The 22,283-nt window shown below is 46.4% G+C and overlaps 1 protein-coding gene and 1 long non-coding RNA gene across 4 annotated transcripts in view; one reads left to right on the forward strand and one right to left on the reverse strand.

Moving 5' to 3' along the window:
• Positions 1-2,813: 2,813 nt before the first annotated feature.
• Positions 2,814-7,909, reverse strand: LOC125322635. Its single transcript, XR_007202133.1, has 3 exons — positions 7,822-7,909; positions 4,296-4,774; positions 2,814-3,334 (listed from the first exon to the last, which is right to left on the reverse strand). It is a non-coding gene; the product is annotated as an uncharacterized LOC125322635 (long non-coding RNA).
• The window catches only part of LRRC14B (leucine rich repeat containing 14B), an 84,017-nt gene continuing 69,460 nt past the window's right edge, over positions 7,727-22,283 (forward strand). The window contains exons 1-4 of one of the 3 annotated variants that reach the window (XR_007202111.1): positions 7,727-8,233; positions 10,283-10,554; positions 11,100-11,181; positions 13,224-14,030. Coding sequence is in view for 1 of the 3 variants with exons in the window: in XM_048296441.1 (XP_048152398.1) it covers positions 8,191-8,233 (43 nt within the window). In the remaining 2 variants the exon portion in view is untranslated. Of the gene's footprint in view, positions 8,234-10,282; positions 10,555-10,592; positions 11,182-11,329; positions 12,623-13,223; positions 14,031-22,283 lie in introns of those variants that run through there. The other 2 variants (XR_007202112.1, XM_048296441.1) reach the window with 2 other exon arrangements.

Consider the following 22,283-nt stretch of genomic DNA (forward strand, 5'->3'; position numbering starts at 1 on the left):
AATCGAGAAGCTGTTACACTGCATCCACAGGCTGTGCCAGAAGTTCAGGATGGTAGTGACTCCCCAAAAGGGGAGATCCAAGCTTTCCCAGTGTATAAGGCTCTCCCAAATTCAGGCAAGCGTGATAAGCATGAGGTGATTGCTTGGAAAGTTGCTCAGGACCTCCAATCCAAGGTGGCACAATATGGGCTAGGTTGTGCTGAGGTTATGCAGATAATAAGGGTGATAAATACAGATTTGCTTTCTCCATTTGATATCAGACACTGAGGTCAAATTCTATTTCAACCTGTACAATTTACCGTTTTTGAGGAAACCTGGAGAAAGCTGGCTGACAAGGCTGCATTAGGGAATATGCAGCTCCCTGCTGCTGATCCTAGACGGACAGCAGGAATGGATGCTTTGATGGGGACTGGTCCCTTCTCTGATCCCAGTCTACAGGGTACTTTGTCCTCTAGCGTCCTGCAGCAAGCTCAACAGGTCAGCCAGCATGGCTGCCCTGTTGAAAACCATAGAGATATCTGCACCCAGAAAGCGATATACTGAAATAGTTCAAGGGAAATCAGAGTCATTCCTCTTTTGTAGAGAAAGTCGCTGCTTCTCTCCAGAAGCAGGTTGACGATGATGGGTTAAGACAGATGTTGTTAAGGCAGTTACTGAGAGATAATGCAAATGAAGAGTGCAGAAAAATCATAGATGCCTTACCAGGGGATCCTGAGGTAACAGACATGGTCGAAGCCTGTGCTAAGGTGGGATCTGGGAACCAGAAAAGGTCTGCTTTGTCTGCATTCCTGCAGCCTGTCCACACATCTTCTGGTTGTGAACCAAAGCAACCAAAACAGGCGAAAAAACGGAAGCGGCCTAAGCCGAGCCAAAAAGAGAACACACCAATCCCTCAGTGCAAGAGGTGTGGCAGGCCAGGGCATTGCTCAGACTACTGTAGACCTCTGACTCATGCTGATGGTCGGCCTTTGTCTGGAAACTTCCACCGGGGAGCAAGGAGGGGGAATTGCTCTCCGATGCAGTCGCTCCCCCAAGAGTGGCACAGGTACAGGCACAGGCCTACCCAGCAACCCTGGAGACGGCACCCAGGGATCAGATGGGTTTGACGTCCACACCGCAGCCGCAGTCGTCTTAGACTCTAGAGGTATTTATAAGGTTCCCTTGGATGCATATGGACCCTTAGCCCAGGGATCCAGTGCGATGCTGGTGGGAAAACCTGATGTTGCCCATCAAGGAATCTTAGTGCACTCAGGAGTTATTGATGCTGACTTTACAGGTCAGATTTGTGCTATGGTCTCCACACAAAACCCCCCTGTCACTATTCCTGAAAAGACCTGCCTTGCTAAATTAGTGCCTTTTAAGTCTCGTGTCCCCGGGATAGAAAAACAAACTCACGGATATAGCGGCAGTGGATCTACAGGACTTCCGCAGGCCTTCTGGACTGCAGACATCTCTGACCAAAGGCCACACATGTACCCTGATCCCACCGAACGCCCGCCCTCCCCAACTCAGCTTCGAGGTTTGATTGATATGGGTGCTGATGTAATGATCATCTCCTTCTCTGCGTGGCCTCCCTCATGGCCTTTAGCCCCGGTGGGATCGGCCATCGCAGGATTTGGAGGAATCACACAGAGCTATTTAAGCAAACGGCCTGTAATGGTGAGGGACCCAGAGGGGCACACAGCTACAATTAGGCCTTATGTTGCTACCACTTCCCTTAACCTTTGGGGATGGGATGTGTTGGCAGCCTGGGGCGTACAGATTGGGACAAATTTTTAGCAAGGGTCACTGTGTGTAAGGGCGCACAGTATCCTACACTGCCTTTGCAGTGGTTCATTAACACCCCAATCCGAGTCAGACTCTGCTCAGTTAGTTGAATTAAGGGCTGTTATCATGGCTTTCCTGCGATTCTCACAGGAACCTTTGAATTTGGTTACTGAAGCCGACTAGAAAAAGCTTTGTATAAAATCAGTCACCTTACAGTACCACAAAATTCAAATAATCCTGTTATTCTGAATAATTTTTTCTCATTGCAGTCTGCAGGCGACAGACAGCTGCCCCGGGCAAAAGTCTGGGTACGGAATTTACTCACTAACCAGTGGGAAGGCCCTCATGAGCTTATCGTTTGGGGTCGTGGGTATGCTTGCATTTCCACAGATACTGGGGTACGGTGGCTACCTTCAAAATGCGTTCACCCTGACCTACGGCACCAGAGGCAGAACAGGCAACCTCCAAATGATGACCAGAACGCCAACCATCCAAATGGTGACCAGAATGTAGCTCATCAGCCTAATGACTCTTCTGATGATGACCAGGATGTCAACCATCAGGCAGATGGTCCTTCCACAAGCAGAGACTGGGATGGTCCTTCCACCAGCAGAGACTGAACTTTAAATTTCTTGTTATGGAGTCAGATAGTTAAAGCCTTAAGGACATATTTAGAATTAATAAATGATGTAAATTTCCATTTAGGATTAATAGTAGAGTTGTTCTCTTATCAAACAAAAAGGGGGAATTGTAGATACAAAAATGCTGCTAGCAAGGATTTTCTTGCTAGTTTCTAAGTCCGTGAGAGACTTTTCTCTCTCACGGGAGAGGTAGCAGAGTAGGTAAACAACCAAGCCACCTGCAACCTTGAAAAGTCTTGTTTATGGTATAGTAGAAAAATATTTTGACAATGGATGTTTTAGGATTTTAGCCAATCACCCCAAGGGGTGGCCGATCCTTTGTCCAATTAGACTATGAAGAAAAAAGTCTATAAAAGAGTTTGTAAAATACTTAAATAAATCAATCTTGCTGCACAATTCCTGCCTGCTGGATCTTCTCTCCTCCTCCTCCCTATGGCTGCAGGACACGGTGATATACCCTCAGGCCCAGGCCTGCGGTAATACAAGGATGCCACAGGATGCCACAGGATGCCATAGTTGTACCCCGGGTTGCAGGGAGACCACGATGCCAGGGATCTGCAGTGGGGATGTTTCCCCTTTTCTGGTCTGTGGAAACTTCACCGGACTGCCACAGCTTCTGAAATACCATGGAGAGTGCTTAGCCACTTCTTCTGCAGCTTCCCCCAGGACCAGCAGAAGCATCTCATCATCTGTGATCCCTACTCTGTGCTACAGTTGCAGGGAAAGAGTCTGGCTTTCTTGGCTTCTTAATGCCATGAGATGTGTAGAGCTGTTGCTTGCTGGATACTACTGTGCAGGGGGATGGATCTTTGCCATCTCCTGGGGCAGGTGAATGTCCTGCAGCCAAGAATGCTTGAAAAGGTCTTCCAATTAAGGCCTGTCCAAGGGACACATGGATAAACACCATTTGACGAAGTGCTGGCACTCTGGGGAGAGAAAACAAAAAGCTGCTGGTCAATGGTCCCCTCTTTTCAAGGGTCTACAGTGCCCAGGCTATGCCCAAACTTCCCAATCATTTCTCTCTTTTGGAGAGCAGGATGGTAGGACGTATGCCAGTTCCTCCAGCTAACCATGAGAAATCAATCTCCTCCGTAGTTGCAAGAACAGGGTGCTCGTATGCCACCTGTAATCTCCCAACTCTGTTATTCCTCCTGCGATGCAAAGCCAGGTACCAGCTCAAAACACCAATGGCAGGAAGAAGATAACAGCCCAGAATAATGTCCTCATCTCTGTTGAAGGCCACGTCATAGAGCAGAACGCTCAGGGACCAGATCATTGCTGGATGTCCACGGTAGCGGAAGATTATCCCCTCTGGTGGGGCTGTACACCTGCTTTCTTGTGGGATACAGATGGAGCTCATCAGGGGCACGCTGCCCTCGCCTGGCATCCCTGAGGATGTGGAGACTACACCGGTGCCACACAGTGTGACCTGCTACCTTCTTGCCAGCACCTGACCCTTGTCAACAAACTTTAGGTTTGAAAAGAAAGTCCCTGACACTGAAAGACGGCAGAGTGAGCCCCGGGAAGGCCCAACCTTATGCAAGGAAAACACTCATGCAGGAGTAGGGAAAACACTGCCTTTTATTTGCCCCCACCCCTGCATTGGTCAAGAAAAATACCATAGGCCAAGGCAGAAGAGGGGGGTATAGCACCACAAGCCCTCCCATGCCTGCAAATGAAAGTGGCTGGTGCAAAGGTTTTTCAAACCCCCCTCTGCTACCCTCCACAGGTTTTGTTGCGCTGGTTCCCCCCACACCAGTACTAGCTGGCTCCCATTCCACAAAATCGTCCCCACCTACCCTCCCTGAAAAAAACATCTTGAAGAATTATTCCCACCCCAGCAAAGGGTGCCCTTTGGCGCCTGACCAGGCCCTAGCATGGGCTCACCTGAAAACTAGGTGTATAGCATGTCCTTTAGATTTGTGCTGCAACTGAAGTTATCAGCTTCACCTTACCAATGGCCAGGTTGAGGATGATGTTCGTGGCCTTGACGTTGCAGTGCAAGCCCCCATGGCTGGTGTGGGGAGAGCCATTAGGGTTACAGGCCTGTAGGTCCCAGGATCTTCCTTCCAGCCCTTGTTGTAGATGGGCATAATATTTGCCAACTTCCTGTCACCTGGGACCTCCCCAGTTAGCCAGGACTTCTGTAAATGATTGATGTTGGCTTGGTGAGCTCTTCTACCAGCTCCCTCAGTACCCTGATGAGTGGATATCATCTGGCTCCATAGACTCATGAATGTCTAAGTGGCATAGCAGGTAGCTGAACATTCCCTCCTGAATTACGGGAGCTTCATTCTGATCCTGTCCTGCTTATGTTCCTGTCTTCCAGCTCGAGGAGCAGGGTATCTGGAGAACAATGGGTCTTGCTATTAAAGACTGAGAGAAAGAAGGTATTAAGTATCTTGTCCTTTGTAACTATGTTTCCTCCCACATCCAATAAGGGAGGGAGATTCTGCTTGGCCCTCCTTTGTTGCTGATGTATTTGTAAAAACATTTTTTGTTGTCTTATGGCAGAAGCCAGATTAAGTTCTGCTTGGGATTTGACCCTTCTAATTTTCTCCCTGCATCCTTGTACTCTTTGTGAGCTGCTGAGCCATCTTCCTGAGTTTCAGCCAATGCTCTTTTTTCAGCCAGGCTAGTATTTTTTCCCATGGTTCATCTTTCAGTACATGGGGGATAGCCTGGTCCTGTACCTTTAAGACTTCCTTCTGGAAGAATGTCCAGCCTTCCTGGACATTCTTTGGTTCCTCAGGACTTCCTTCCAATGGACTATGTCAACCAGTGTCCCAAACTGGCTGAAGTCTGCCCTCGAGAACTCCAAGGTAGCATTTCTGCTGATCCCTTTCCTTACTTCTCCAAGAAACTAAAACTCTGTATAATTTCATGATCACTGTGCACAAGGTGGTCTCCAGCTGCCACATGACCCATCAGTCCTTCACTGTTTACAAACAGCAGGTCCAGTGGAGCCTTGACTAGTTGGCTCATTTACCATCTTCAGGTAGAAATAATGTTTGTTATTTTTCATTTTAGAAATGTCCCATATAATGATGGTTGAACAATGGAGATGGACTTTCCTATCACGTTTGAAGTAGCACTTTCATTGCTTTTAATGGATTTGGAGTGTTAGGACCACTTGATTCTGAATATTTGTGTCTCTCAGGTCTACTTTATGTCAGGATTGGTGTTTTCTATTGAAGCTGGTAGTAAATGCGTTAGGAAGTACAGTGGAGAACTGATGGTGTCTCTTACTCTTCAGGGGTTGCTTTAAGTGTACTCTGCCTGGTTCTAGAGTCCAGTCTGGAGATAGTGCAGCCAGTGCACTCTTTTCCTCCTCTGTTGTATCTGTGTAAGCACCTGTGTGTAAGGCCCTAATAAAAGGACTTCATAGTGGTTCATGTACTCTGGGTTAGACGCATGGGAGAAACACTGACCAGATATTCTCAAGAGGTCAAAACAAGACAAAAGTTTACTGGCAAATTGTAGAAAGTCAGGGAACTCTAGCAAAAGATTTAGTACAGCATCCAGTCAACATAAAACACTGCTCAAAGCATTAATTTGGCCCATTCAATTTAGCAAACTTTAAACCCGTTCAATATTAAGTTACTCAAGATGTTCTGAGAAGAGGGAATTAGAAAGAAGAAAGACAGAAAAGATACAGAAAAGCACACATATAGCTGCCAACTCCTGGGTTCCAGCAGCATTCAGATACAAACTCCAAGAGGAAGGTAGGATCAAAATGTGTGCTGGCCTCGTTCTAAGACTAAATACCACTTGGCCTTCCTGGGCCCTTGCCACAGGTGGGACTTACAGTGATTTGGCCACTCTGGCCAAAAGCTGGGTTAGGCAAGAGTGGAGCACTGCCTCCGGTGTGCCAAAGATTGGCAGACACTGTGGGGCTAGGATACAGGCTCTAGGGGTGGGTGGTGGAGGGCAGTTCACTGTCTTGCGAGGGCAAGGTCTGATCTACCTCCCTTCCTCCCCCCCCCGTGGATACTAAAAAGCTACCAGAGCAACTTTATAGCTTTAGCTTTCTACAGCCGCCTGTGAAAGTCTCCTTTCTCACGCAGACTGGCTGGGAAACAGTTTGAGATTTTGTAAACTATCTCACAGGTGCAGGCTGTGGTGGGAGATTGTTTTGGTATACTGGGAAAAATATTTTGAAAATGAGTGTTATACCGTTCAGCCAATCACTCTGGTAGGTGGCTGACCAACGGACCAATCATATCATTCCTCTATGGCGAACTAAGTTATATAAGCGAGTTTGTAATTAATTAAACATTCCCATTTTATCCTGGACTCGCAGTCTGTCGTTCTTCTCGCCAGCCTCAGTACAACAGTGACATCTGGTGGCCTGCGACGTGAACTGCAAGCGCACTTAGAGGCGAACCGAACCGCCGCGCGGCCCCGGGCTGCGGGGACGGAACCCTAGACCGAAAAGATGGGACATAAATCCTCAAAAGAAAGCACGATACTTTCTGCCTTCAAATCTGTGATAGTGATCGCAGGAGCTGATATAACTGATGAAGCTCTCTGCGCTTTGCTTCACTGGGCTGCAGATCACGGGCTTACACCAGATCCTAACAATGCTCAGAAGCTTGGAAACGGCTAGGGGACGCATTAATACACGAGGCTGCATCTAGCGATAAGAATGTAGTCAACCTACTACATACGTCGGGAACTCTATATGTTATAATGCAGAAATGGACAAAAGGACGAGACGGAAAGGGACAACGGGCTCTGATGAATCTGAGGATGAAGGTTCTGAGGGGTCTGCCGCGGATGATTAGTTATCTGAGGGGGGACTGACTCAAGACAGCGTGGGCAGTACGATCGCTCCGTCTCCGACACCAGTCCGGAGTACAGAGCGGGGGTCCTATCCTTCCCCGCGGAAGTATGCCCCTTCGAGATACCCCTCGCCAGCAGAAGAGCTGGAGCGTCCTCCACCTTTCGCTCCGGCGGCCGCCCTTCCCTCCTCTGTGCCACAGTCGCACGTTCAGCCACCTATATCGGTTGTTGCAGCGGGATCTCCCCTTCCCACGGCGTCCCTTTTGCCGCGACCGGGTGGGGGGGGGGGGGGTGTCATGGCGGCTTCCGCCCCGGCACCACCCGCCGCTCCATGGGCGGGCCCAGCGCCGTTAGCCCAGCAGCCGAGCTCGGCGCCGCTGCCTGCCGCAGCGCAACCGGCCGCGCTGCCGCCGCGGGAACCGTCCGTGCCGGTCCCGGGTGCGGGCAAGCCGCCATAGTCTGCCGCAGCCACGTTTCCGGTGCCTTTCTGTCCCGCGCCGGCACCCGTAGCGCTTGGCTATCATGCGCATGCCCCAACAGCTGGGCCATGTTTGGTGCAAGGACAGATAGCGCACAGCCTCTTGGCACAGCAGCTTACGATGATGCGAGAGGTAACGCAATAGCTTACGGTTTTGCGGGAGGTATCACAGCAGCTGGCAGCACTGCTGCAGATGTCGCGACAGGCTACCGCGGCTGGACTCGCGCTGGCAGCCCTGGGCGCGGCACGGGGCGCGGCGCCGGCGGCCCCAGCGCCGGAGCCTGCGCAGATGGCGGTGCCGATGCAAGCCGCAACGTCTCAAGCTGCCTTGCCGGGCGTAGCCCTCGCCGCTACAGCCCCCGCAGCCGCGCCGCACGCTGGTGTGGTGCCTGCGTCCTGCCAGCCTCCCGGGAGACCATCGGACGCACCCCTGCCCGACGATGCTAGCAGCGTTGCTATGGACACGCCTGCTTCGCTACGGGAATCTGTGAAGGCGCTCAGGCGCCAGCAACCGGTAACATGGCTAGCCCGCAACCGTCCTCGGACATTTCCAGAATGCAAGGTGACTGTGCGTCCAAAAGATTCCAAACGGTTCTGGGAGGAGGTCAAGAGGCGGGCACTGGAGGCTGGGGACTGGGACTTAGTAGAAAGAGTTGGGATGCCTGAAGGGGAAGGGGGACCTGAGCAGGCTGCTACCTTGCCTCAGAATGATGTGCAGGTAGGTCACAGCGATGTAACGATGGACCAAGGTGGTAGTGATACAGAGGGTATTATCCAAACTTCTCCTGTACAGAAAGCCCTTCCTAACTCAGGTCAGTCTGACAAACATGAGACCTTTGCTTGGAGGGTGGTCCAGGATCTGCAGACTAAGGTTGCTCAATATGGATTAGTGTGGGACACAGAGGAGTAGAAACTCCTGCAATTAAAAGAGACTTTGGTTTACAACCGTGGAAGAGACTAGGTCTGGCTTAATTGACAGAGATTTATAGATCTTAAGCAAAAGAATTACAAGCCTGTGTTCCTATAGTTACAAGTAAAATTGTACATTGGGTGTTCTGGTGGAGGGTTTTAAATATAATAGTGTGATTTTATATAGTTTAAGTTAAGAATGTAGATGGTATAATAGAGACATCTGTGTGTACGTGACATGAGAAGTTATTGGTCAAGACATAGCTGCATTGCAACGAGAAGTGCCACAGGTGATAGGTCATAAATCCAAAACAAAGTGTTGTTTTAAGTGCCTATTGCATTAGAAAGTTATAAATTACGATGTAATTCTAAATCTTGTGATTAGTCGCCATTATTAGGAGGTATTGTAAAATCTCACGCCTCGACTGATGCGTTTTGTTATTTTAAACAATATATCCATGTAATCGTGTAGTCCCATCCCTGAAGGTTACTTCCTCTGACAAGTGAACACGTGGGAAATTCGACAGATGAGGTTCTCCTGAAGTCATGCAGATTATTAGAGTGCTAAATACTGATCTGCTTTCCCTGTTTGATATTAAGCATCTAGGTCAGGTATTATTTCAACCTGTACAATTTTCAGTTTTTGAGGCTAATTGGAGAAGGATGGCTGAGAAGGCTGCAGCTGAGAATATGCAGTTGCCTCCAGCTCATCCCAGATACGGAGTTCCTGCAGATGTTCTCATGGGAGCCAATAACTATTGGGACCCTGATACTCAGGCTACCTGGCATCCTCAGATCCTTGAACAGGCTCAGAGGATTGGTATGGGAGCCTTATTAAAGGGCATAGACATGGCTGCTCCTAAAACACGATATGTGAAAATATCTCAGGGGGAGAAAAAGCACTTTTTATCTTTTGTGGGAAAGATTGCTGTAGCCTTGGAAAAGCAGGTTGAAGATGAGGCCATGAGGCAGCTGTTGTGTAGACAGCTAGCAAGAGATAATGCTAATGATGAGTGCAGAAGGATCATAGATGCTTTACCAGGGGAACCCACGCTAACACAGATGGTTGAAGCCTGTGCTAAGGTGGGATCTGGGGAGCATAAATCTGCTCTGGCCACCTCTTCAGTTAAATTCTGGTGGACAAAAAAGGCAACTTAGGCTTGAGAGCAAGCAGAAACAGATTAGACAAAAGATGAGAAATAAGGAAAACAGGGGAGCTGCTCAATGAGAGAGATGCGGTAGGCCAGGTCATTCTGCAGAATACTGTGGATCTGTGTATCATGCCAATGGTTGACCTCTGATACACTCTGGAAACTTGCCCAGGAGTGCAAAGGGGAATTGTGCACAGACACAAATGTTTCCCAAGGGCATGGTACAGACACAGGCCTACTCAGTCAGCTTGCAGCCAGCACCCAGGGATCAGCTGGGGTATATGTGCACACCACAGCAACAGTCATCTTAGAATCCTGTCGTGTTTATAAGGTTCCCTTGGATGCTTATGGACCCTTAGGTCAGGGCTTCAGCGCATTGCTTGCGGGTAGGTCTCGTGTCACCCTTCAAGGGATCTTTGTACACCCAGGAGTTATTGATGCTGATTTTACAGGCCAGATTTGTGCTATGGTTTCCACACCCACCCCCACATTACCATTCCTGAAAAGACTAGAATTGTTCAACTTGTGCCTTCTAAGTCATGTGTTCCTAGGGCAGAACAACGCAGTCACGGAGATGGTGGCTTTGGATCTAGGGGGCTTCTGCAGGTCTTCTGGACTGCTGATATCTCCAGCCAAAAGCCGCAGGTGATGTGTAACCTAATCCTGCCAAATGCCCAACCGCCCAAGATCCGACTCCAAGGTTTGATCAACACAGGCGCTGACATGACAGTTGTCTCCTTCTCTGCGTGGCCTCCCAGGTGGCCTCTGGCCCCTGCGGGGTCAGCCATCACAGGGTTGGGAAGAACGGCAAAGAGCTACTTAAGTGAGCAACGTGTGCTGGTGAAAACTGCAGAGGGGCAAACAGCTACAGTTCGGCCCTATGTCACTGCAGCTCCGCTTAACCTCTGGAGGTGGGATGTGTTGGCAGCTTGGGGGGTGCGGATTGGGACAAATTTTTAGTTGGGGCCACTGTGCTAAAGGGCGCAGAGTATCCTATGCTGCATTTGCGGTGGCTAGTAAGCAAATCTATCTGGATTCCGCAGTGGCCCCTACCAAAAGAGAAATTCGTCACCCTTTGTCAGTTAGTCCAGGAACAATTACAACAGGGACATCTTAAACCTTCTACTAGTCCCTGGAACACCCCTGTTTTTGTAATTAAGAAAAAATCAGGGAAATGGAGACTGTTGCAGGATCTCCGACAAGTCAGTGCAGTGATGGAAAGTATGGGGGCATTGCAGCCTGGCATGCCCTCACCCACCATGATCCCAACAGGGCGGGAAATCCTGATCATTGATTTGAAGGGTTGTTTTTTCACTATTCCTTTACATCCTGATGACAAACCAAAATTTGCTTTTACTGTGCCTGCAGTTAACAAGGCTGAACCTGCGCGGAGGTATCAGTGGAAGGTTCTACCTCAGGGTATGAAGAACAGCCCGACTATCTGCCAATGGTATGTCGCTCAAGCTTTGTCCAGAGTCCGTGAGCAGTTTCCTGAGGCATACTGCTACCATGATATCCTGGTGGCAGCATCCACCCAGGATGACCTGCTGAGGATTCAGCCTCGGCTGCTTGCTGCTCTGCATTCTTATGGATTGCAGATGGCTCCAGAGAAAGTTCAGCAGCATCCTCCTTGGAAATACTTAGGAGTCAAAATTTTGGATCAAAGTATAGAGCACCAAGAGGTGCAATTCTCAGATTCTATTAAGACCTTGAATGATGCTCAGAAATTGCTGGGTATCATTAATTGGTTACGTCCTTATTTAGGGCTAACCACAGCACAACTTTCCCCGCTTTTTAATATTTTAAAGGGGGACCCCGAGTTGGATTCACCTCAAAAACTGACTCCTGAAGAGCGATGAGCGCTGGCAGAGGTTCAACAGGGTCATCAGGTTTATCGAGTGGATCCCTCCATTGATATCACTGTTTTCATTACCACTCCAGATTTTCATCCTACAGGTATCATTGGCCAATGGAATAAACAGTGGCCTGACCCTTTCCATATCCTGGAATGGGTCTTTTTGCCTCATCAGCCAAAAAAGACAGCACCCACATTGTTTGAATTGATCGCTTGTTTGATAATCAAATGCCACCAACATTGTTTGCAATTAATGGCAGCAGATTGTGCAACAATTGTTCTTCCAGTACAGCAGGAACACTTTGAGTGGAGCTTTACTAACAGCGCTCCTTTGCAAAGTGCACTGCAGAACTTCTTGGGACAGATTGCTTATCATCTGCCCAGCCACAAATTACTGCAGTTGGCAAAATCGACCAGCTTCACCTTGCAGCCAAAAAATAGTTGGGTGCCAGTGCAAGGGCCCACCATCTTCACTGATGGCTCCAGAAAAACAGGGAAAGCCACTGTTACCTGGAAGGAGGACTCTGACTGGCAGGTGCTGGAAGGCTACGAGTCAGGCTCTGCCCAGCTGGTTGAATTGAGGGCTGTTGCCGTGGCTTTTCAGCAATTTTCTGAGGTTCCTTTGAATTTGGTCACTGATTCTGCTTACATAGCAGATATAACCCAACACTTGGATTGCTCACTTTTGAAAGAAGTCAATAATGCAGCTCTGTTTTCACTATTGAAAACTTTGTGGAGTGCAATTCAAGCTCAAGTTCACCCATATTACATTCTGCATATTCCAAGTCACACCAATTTGCTAGGTTTCATAATAGAAGGTAATTCCAGGGCTGACATGCTGGCCAACCCTGTGTAGGTAGCGCCTCAGCCTGACAGAGTTGCACAAGCCAAGGCATCGCACGGTTTCTTCATTCAAAGTGCGCATACCCTGCAGAAGCAGTTTCATTTAACGCCAACCGAGGCGCGTGACATTGTCAGTGCTTGTGCCGACTGTCACGGACTCGCTGCACCTTTACCACAGGGGGTAAACCCCAGAGGCCTCAAAGCCTCTTTACAGCTTTGGCAAACGGATGTAACTCACATCCCTGAATTTGGCTGGCTGAAATATGTGCACGTGTCTATTGACACTTTCTCCTCAGCTATGTGGGCTACCGCTCACACTGGAGAGAAGGGCTGTGATGTCATTGCCCATTGGAAACTGACTTTCGTGATCTTGGGCGTGCCTTCTTCTGTGAAAACCGATAATGGCCCTGCCTACACCTCACAGAAGACGCGGCAGTTTCTGCACCTATGGGGTGTAAATCATACTTTGGGTATTCCACATTCTGCTGCTGGCCAAGCCATTATCGAACATATTCACAGCACCTTGAAGCGTGTTTTGGAGAAACAAAAAGGGGGAATGCATGGAGAAACCCCACAGAGCCGACTAGAAAAAGCTCTATATACAATTAATCATCTTACAGTGCCACCAAATTCGAACAATCCTGTTATTTTAAATCATTTTCTTTCATTGCAGTCTGCAGGCGAGATGCACCTGCCTCAAGTGAAAGTCTGGGTACGGGATCTACTTACTAACAAGTGGGAAGGCCCGCATGAGCTCATTGCTTGGGGTTGTGGGTATGCTTGCGTTTCCACAGATACTGGGGTACAGTGGCTACCTGCAAGATGCGCTCGCCCTGACCTGCGGTACCAGAAGCAGAACAGGCAACCTCCAAGGCAACCTTCAAATGATGACCAGAATGCAGATCATTCATCGAATGATCCCTCTGATGATGACCAAGATGTCGACCATCAGCCTGGTCCTTCTACAAGCAGAGACTGAACTTTAAGTTTCTTATGTTATGGAGTCAGAATGTTATGCAGAATTTTAGAGCCCTTAAGGCTATCCAGAATTAGTAACTGATGTAGAGCCCTGAAGGCTATTCAGAATTAATGACTGGACATATAGCTGGATTCACTAGCTGTATCTCCCATGGCACTGCTGGAGAATCTCTCTGCCCACTTTAAATCAGTGTCTCATTTGGATTCAGTCTGGTGACAGCCATTACTAAACGGATCCCTTATGCTGTGTGTGTTCTCCTTTCTGCAAGGGGCCCCGCAGAGGACTACAAACGCTACCTTTTTGGTCAAAAGGGGGAATTGTGGATACTAAAAAGCTACCAGAGAAATTTTCTAGCTTTCTTCAGCCACCTGTGAAAGTCTCCTTTCTCACGCAGACTGGCTGGGAAACAGTTTGAGATTTTGTAAACTATCTCACAGGTGCAGGCTGTGGTGGGAGATTGTTTTGGTATACTGGGAAAAATATTTTGAAAATGAGTGTTACACCATTCAGCCAATCACTCTGGTAGGTGGCTGACCAATGGACCAATCATATCATTCCTCTATGGCGAACCAAGTTACCAAACGAGTTTGTAATTAATTAAACATTCCCATTTTATCCTGGACTTGCATTCTGTGTCGTTCTTCTCGCCATCCTCAGTACAATAGCAACACCCCCCCATGCATCCCAAAATACCTTGAAACATCACTCTTTCTAGTCCCTCACACTGTATTAGCCAGCCTCTCCTCTCTGGATTGACTGCCCAGCTGGAGCAGAATATCACTTGTCACACTGATAAATGTGATTTGAGAAACAGAATCTGGGAGATGCTCTGCTTTGAGGCATGGGCAAGGGGATTTTGAAAAGGTAGAGGCTCAGCAGCAGAGACCTTCCCTGTTTTGTTCTAATGGACTTGGTGCATTTGTTCCTGATGAAACATAACTTCAAGACACCAAGGACGAACCCCCTATTTGTGATTTGACACTGTCAATACTGCAGTAGGTGATGTGTTAGAGGAATATCTATTAAACTGTGTTAAGGATTTGTAGTAGTGGCTGGTTTTTATTTGTTTGTTTGTCTGCTACTAATTTTGAAGTGGCTTCTTCTGTTCTGAGGATATGAAGAGACAAGTACATCCCAGGATTATGGTGGCAGAGGAGAGATTCACAGCCTCACCTGTCCCATGTAAAGAGGCATAAGACTCCTTCCTTTCTGTAGTTTGTAAACAGAAGTCACTCATATGCTTGCTTTGCCCATGTTAGTCTCTGCAGTTCAGATGAAGACAGTGCCTGCTGAATGTTTTCTAATATTCCTCCATAATACAATGTTAGGACTATTGACCTAAAACTTGCCCTGAGAATCAGTAATTCCAGTGGGGGGGTGTAAACATGATGTTGTACCCTTCTGTAGTATCAGAAGGATGTAAACAGGGTGAGCTCTTCCCTCCAAGTGCCTTTTGTCACTTTAGTATCCCTGCGGCCTACAGTGACTGTTTCCTGTGACTAGAAGGCAAGCTTTGTGCAAAGCCTACTTGAAGCATAGGAAGCCCCTCTCAACCTGAGTGTGCTGCTGCTTCTTGTTTCTGTGTTGGTATGCCTAGGACTGTCAAGAAAGCAAGGCTGGGCTTTCTCTGGAAACTGCCATATGACCTCTAGCAAATGTTAAGTATCATACTTACATACTTTCGCTGCCTTAGATGATGGATCCCCAGACTAAGTCTTAATGAATAACAGCCCATTCTTCCATGTTTTTTGGCGTGCCTCTCTAACACTGGGCAGATGCAGCCCTACCCTTTAGAGGGTTTCCTTCCAGTGTGCCAAAAATAACTCACATATCAGTAGACGATGGTAGGTAAATTCAAACTCCAGATGGAGTGGATGTTGTTTCTGTTCATTGTGTATTGTTACAAAGGGGCAGTGCACTGTACCCATATAAAATACTGATTTGACAAATATAGTTGCAGGTTTTTTGCTATGCCAGGAGGTCACTGGTGGTTTGGGAGAGGATGTTGATAACCTTGCAGAAGATATTTTATTTGAGGAGCTAGTGATCTTGAACAGACTATGTCTGCTCTATTGTGCCTTGTACTTGAAGCCTGAGAAGTGCATATATTCTTCATACGATCTCTAATATCTTAGGGAAAGGTAAGCTCCATGTGGATCAATAGCTGGAATGTAATGATCCGGACCGGAGACCCCTGTGCATTGTGGAGTTAGTGGTCCATATAACCCTTAACCTCAGTAGGTGCAGGCCTGTGCTGCATATACAAAATGGCCTCAGGGTCTGTGTGCTGCACAGGTCCTGTGACTGCAGGATCAACTCAGCCAGCTCATCATAAGTAGCTCATCATGAGTAGCTTGCAGGCAGCTCCCACTTGGTAGCAGTGATTATGCCACTTCCATGGCTGTGGATTCATCTATAAACACAGCAAGAAATTCTCCTTTATGAATAGAGCTATTGTCTTATAAGAAAATTATAAGATAAATGACCAAATAAAAAAGAAGAATCTTGCCTATTGACAAGGTGTGTCCAGCATGATGCATGTGGATCAAAGGCCTGTTCAAAGCTACAGCACCCAGCATTCCTGCCATCTCAAACAATGTAAGATTGCCTATAATATACTCTCCTTATAGTGTTAGTTTTAGTAAATAACACTTTAAATGATAGTTTACAGAGCCTGACTACCTCTCTCCCTGAATTGTGACATACTAGCACCTTCTGGTGCAAAACAGATTGTTTCTTCCCTTGATAAGCCACAGCTAGAGTCTTTTTCAATTTTTAATTAAGAGTCTACAGTTAGAATTCTATCGATTTAACTTGTGATCATACTTGTAGTCTATTTTAGGTACCCTCTACAATGTATTAAAATAGACCAGGTTCACGCTGTTTTCATATTAAGAGCACTTATTCTGTGGAATCTAAAGTGTCTCAGTTTATCAGGAGGATTAAGGTAATATCTTGGTTTGAAAGACAAATGTCTGCCAAGGAAGGCAGAAACCCTTCTGGAATAGAAAGAAGACTTCTCCCTCCAAATTATTATAATTTGAAATTACGAGGATTTCAGACAAAAATGTAGAAAAAGGAATAACAGTTCTTTACTAGAAAATACATAGACCAGAACAGAACAAACAACAACGCAGTAACAGAAGCTTCCAACCCGCTGAGCACTTTTTCCCTCTGGGTGTAGCTATGAGCGCCGCCGGCAGGGCTGGGGCGCTGCGGGAGGCAAAGCCAAAGCCGTGGTGCGAGAGCCCGGCCGGCAGCGGGCGCTGGGATGCGAGTCCGGGAGTGCCCGGCGGGCGCGGGCTGGCGCCGGCGCGGCACGGGCCGGGGGAGGCGGTGCTCCCTCTTTCGAAAGGTTACTGCAGACTCACGCAGGTGGCGGTGGATCTCAGTGCTGGCAGGTGCTGAAAAGTCTGAGTCCGCCGGGGGAAAGAATGCTCTCACCAGCAGCGGGCACAGGCAGGGGAGCAGGTAGAACTCGACCGTAGTGCTGAGCTGCTGCGTAGAAAAAGAGCCAGGGAGACTGCGCGGCTCCCGGCGGCACACCCACGCGACAGTTCCCGGTCCCAGAGCAGAAGAGAAAAAACTCTACCAGCTAAAAAAACCTGCCAAACCCCTATTCCCCTCGCCAAAAGGATTTCGTTAGTATGCCAGGGCTATCAGCCACCTCCCTTTAACTCAATCACCAACCATCCATCCCCGAGGAGGCCCCTCCCCCTTCTTCATGATGACAATGGGAAAAATTCACTAAAAATCCTAAACCCATAACAGGTAATAATGTAGTACAAAGTCCATTTTATCTGTCGTTTGTGTCGGAGCAGTCCTCCTACACCCATGAAAATTTTTCTTGAAGCAGAGAAGGCTCTTTGTCCAAAGTGATTGCAGAGTGACAAATATGAGAACAAAAGGTATTGTGAAATGAAGCCCCAGCCCCTCCTCACCGTTAGCCCCTTACAGCCCCCAATGACCAGAACCTTGACACCTATACCCCAATATAATTTACCTGTGGCAGGCTTTGCTACCTCCTTGCCTCTCAGCAGAGAGTGCTCTCTGGGTAGATGAGAAGTGGGGGAAGGGCTCATCAGAAAGAAAAACACGACCAGACATCCATGCTGGAATGAAGAGTGTCAGGAACAGTAAAGACCAAAGAGCCCATTCTCCAGAGAGGCTGCTCCGCTGTGGGAGTCATGCTGGACAGAAGTCCTGTGTCAGCCTGAAAGTAAGGGAATGGGCCTGGAAGCCCTCTTTTCGGTTAGCTCCTTGCTCTGAGCACTGGCTTTGTCACACCTCACTCTCAGACAACCAATTTTCCTTCTGGAGTACATAGGACAGGCACTTGGACTCTCTTCCAGGGCTGTGCACCTAAATCCTGACCACCTAACCCAGGTACCTATGGTCTGTGCTTCCCTAGTCACCCTCCCAGTAGTAAATACTGTACCAGAGAGTCATCTACAGAGCAGAGGTAGGGGTTCAACTGTGTTCTGACACCCCTGTGGTGAAAACATTCAGCTGAGTTGCTTTTACACATGTTCCAAGGCTGTGCTTTGTTTCTACATTTGCAGACTGTTAAATTTCTTATTTCTTTGTCTTGAATAATCCACAGATTAACCCGAGATTGAATCTCCATTGAATTTACTGGGACATGGTGTAGTAGGGTAACCAGACAATATTTTCCACAGAGGTTCATGGCAGGAATGGTTATGGAATTTGCTGTGAGTTAATTAAAATTAAAGCTCATGTTGCAGGAAGGAGCAGCTGGTCTTAACAGTTCTGTGTTTGATGAACACATGGCTTGAACAGCTTTCAGTGAAGTATTGTAGACATGGGACCTCCACAATAGAAAAGTGGCCCCTTTCAAACACACAGTAGCTATTAGTCTCTTATTGCATGTCCTCTGTGGTCCTGTCCTTAGTTGGAGGTGATATGTGATCAGGTTTCCCTTCTTTGTGTAGGAGTGGCTGGTGAGTTGCAGTCAGGAATGTTGTGCCCTCAGCTTTGGAGGAAGCACTGGACACTAAATGTATCCTTTGGCATCTTTTAGAGTTATAAAAGTTGATTTTTTTCACAGCTTAATTGCTGCATTACTAGCTTCTGGGTGGGCTTTTTTGACAGCACTGTCTCATTCCTTAATTCACTTTGATAGTTCACCAAGGTTTTTTACCACTCTTAATGGTGTTGGGTAGAAAGAAAAGCAGAACTATTGGTCTGAGTCCTGTGGAGAGCTATTCTGACAGGAGTCTGAGCTGCCTCTCTTGCTACAGTGTTGGAGATGCTAATTACCTGACTCCTGAAACCTGACAGCCCTTTGCTTTCTGACCCAGGATTTTTCTGGAAGACCTTTGCTGAAGGAAGGATTTTTATTCCTGCCAGATCTTTCATTCAGAAAGCACATTCAGAATGGATGTGCTGTCTGGCTGTTGCTCTGTCCTTAAACTCGCCTAAAGGAGTGTGTCAGAGCTCAAACAGTGGTCTTTCCCAAAGCTTTCTAAAGGAAGTGGATTTTTTCCCCGAGAAATAGAGGCCTGCAGAAGTAGAGTAGTCAGCCCTGGGGCAGAGGTATTCATAACCTTTCATGGCCTTTGTAAACCCATGTGCACATTCTATGTGTTTTTCCTTGACTGAGGGTTTTGCTTCCATTTAATTTTGCAAGCTTATATGAAGATGAGCAGGTATGCTCTGTACATACTAGGAACTGGAGTCTATTCAATATGGATGTTAAAAGCTTTCTCAAGAGGAGTTAGAACTCAATAAAACAGCAGAAACCTTTCAGTGTCTTGGTGTAAGAAGAGCCTTGTGGTGACGAGGCACCAGGACAATGAAGAGTATAATGCTGCACAGTACCAGTGCACTGCAAATTAAGGTCTATTTTTGACACAGAAAATAGAAGTGGAAAAACTTGGGTTACCGTAATATGGGTCATGAATTAAATAACGTACTTACTGGTCAGGATGCTGAGGCTCCAGGTACAGTCAGTCTTTCCTGTGTGGAGATTCTTGAAATCTTATGCAGTGGCATGATCCCTGGGAAGACTGTAGACTAAAGTACACTAATGACTCAAAAGGAAAAATATGTATTTTAGTTAAACATAATCAGTGGTCTGGTTCTGATTGCCGGTGTAATAAGGCCTCCTGGTGGAAACGGTACTTTCACCAATAAAGCAAATTGAAACTGCAGAACACAAGCTGTTTACATTTTTAAAATGAGGTCCAGCCTTTTGCTGTGGGTGTAGCAGTCCAGCTTGAAAATCCAGAAAGTTTTGAAAAACTGTATGTTAATTTTGGAAATGGTTTCCTTTTGTTCCCATATATGTGACTGTACTTGAAGATAGGAATGTTTCTGATCCTCCCTCCTTCTACTCCTTCTTTTCTTCCCTACTCACATGCATGAGTTGTACAAACTGCTCTCCATCACAGGTTAATGTTGACTGTGAGTTCAGGTATCATGCCTCATATTCCATGTGGTGGCGAGAGGCCTGTGACCGGCATTGTTTTGACTTCAGGAAGCTGCTGCTTGGGCCTCAGTAACAGCTTGAGCACTTTCTTTCTGCTAGTCTGCTGCAGCTGTCAAGTAAGAAGTGTTGGTTCATGCACCCTTTATGGGTATGAGAAATGAAATTACATTAAAGAATATGAAAAGTTAGAGACTTAGTTAGAGACTTCATATTAAATGTGAAGAGCCTAGATATGTAATCTTGGTTGCTGAGTCATCATTCTCCTAGTAGCATGTTCAAAATCATAGTCTGGAAAAAGTTTATTCCTACTGTTATTTTACAATCTGAGCCTCAAAATGATTGCTAGCTGTGCTATTTCAGAAGAGGAAAGGAAAGGTCTCCCTGAAGTTACTCATTCATTAAGCCACCTTCCTGCAAGACAGTGCCTCCTGCAGGAGCTATCTCTGGACACATGGTCCTGTGACCATCTAAGTTTATTTGGGGGAGGCCTCTGAGCACTTTGTCACAGCAGAAACCTGTATCTTTTTGTAGTGCATTTTGGTTCCATGTAAAGATAATTTCCTCACTTTGGGAAATGCTTCATTTATTTTCAGGATTATCTTGCCCCATGCATTCACTTTTCCACACATGGCAAAGCTCCAACCGGCATAAGAATGAAAATTTCTTTAGAAGCTGAAGCTTCTGATTTGAAATCTTCTGGTCGTCATTTGGAGCAGTGGGTCACCTTTCCTTTTGAGTCCCCCATTTTCAGTATGTGTTGGTTTGAATCTCATTTTTATTCATCTACACTTCTTTGGAAGAAATTGTTGCAATTTGCTAGTGGAGGTGCTAAGAGAGTTTATTAATTAGAAAACAAACAGAATGATTCCCATGTGCTGTAGTATCTCACAAAGATGCATCTTCTTGACATGTGTATTAGGTTGTCTCCCTGGTGGTATGAAAGTACTTGTCCAAAATGTATCCAGTAGTTCCTCAGGTTAATCTCAGGAACTAGGAAATAACTCGAAACTGTGCTCTCATAAGGTACATTACCTTATGAGGAGACTTGTAATGCAATGAAGTGAAAGTTATCTGTTGTGGAACTATATTTAATGACAGTTTGGACTCATTAGGTAAAACATGACAAGTAATCAATCGTTCATTGTCATTTGATTCATTTCCCTGTAACTATCTATAGGTGCAGAGATACAATTCCTTAAACTGTTCCTCTGAGATTTTTTGTTTTCTCATCACTTTCTAAGTGCATGTTGGTTCTCTAGCAGTTTCAAAATCTCAAACTGAATAGTCTACAATTTGAATCACTCTTAAAATTTATTTATGTTGGTACCTACTATCAACAGATATTAGCTGTTGGCCGACTGCAATCATCCGTATGTAGATCTTTCTCATTTACAACTACCCGTGAGAAGAATGCATGAGAGGGTTTCTGTATCACTTGTTGTAGGTTGTTTGATTGTTGAGAAGTCATAATTCTCAAGCATGTGTAAGTAATTGTACTGTATAGGACACAAAATTATTCTAGCATGATCAAGAATATGCAAATCCCTTTACACAAATATATTCATTTGTGCTGATAGCTTCTTTGTACTTTTATGGCAAAAGTTGATCGTGTTCTATCTTCTTTTCATTAGAAGCACCAGATTGTCCATAACCATTTTTGTAGTACTTGCATTAATTCTGGAACTCCATAACAGTAGAGCAGCTCATACTTGTAGAAGCTTGAAATCACTGAAAATCAGTTGTGGTAAGATATGTACTTGAGAAGTCATGTCTTTCAAGTGTTAGCAAAGTCCCAACAGCAGAAGTTTACAGTTACAGATAACATCTAACTCTGTCCTGCACTTAGGACTTCAAGTCCTGCAGACGCCCTGCAGTGCCTGAGTTACTGGGGTAGCAATAGTCCCTACATAAGACAAGCGTGCAGTTAGACCAACATGTATCAAACACTGAGTTTCACGGTGATATTCACAAGTTACTTAGGCATGTGGTTTTTGTAACTTTGTATTTGTATTAGAAGGAAATGGTTTAGAAGCCTGCTGTGGTAAAAGGCTGTGGTCTAACTGTCCTCAGCTAATCACCCATTCTCATCGCAGCCCACCTCCTCTGAACCAGTTGTGACTGGTTCAGTTTATAGGGTTTTTCCACTAAATAACCTAACCTTCCTGCAAACAAATGCCCCAGCACTTAGAAGCCTTAAAAATCCACTTTTCCTCTTATTTGAGCTAAATAAATAAGAATTAAAATCTTAGTAGGAACAGTATATGTTTATATATAAACTTCAGGGACATGTGAGCTGTTGCAAGGTGTAAAACTGGCAACTAAGCATTTGAAAAACCCCTGAAACTGAGAGGTGACGGTTTAGGGTTGCATGTAGGCAAGGAGTTTGCTGTGGTTTTTTTTTCTCTGTTTTTCTGAACTGCATGG

Source organism: Corvus hawaiiensis, chromosome 1 (genome assembly GCF_020740725.1).
Source record: "Corvus hawaiiensis isolate bCorHaw1 chromosome 1, bCorHaw1.pri.cur, whole genome shotgun sequence".
Lineage (NCBI taxonomy): Eukaryota > Metazoa > Chordata > Aves > Passeriformes > Corvidae > Corvus > Corvus hawaiiensis.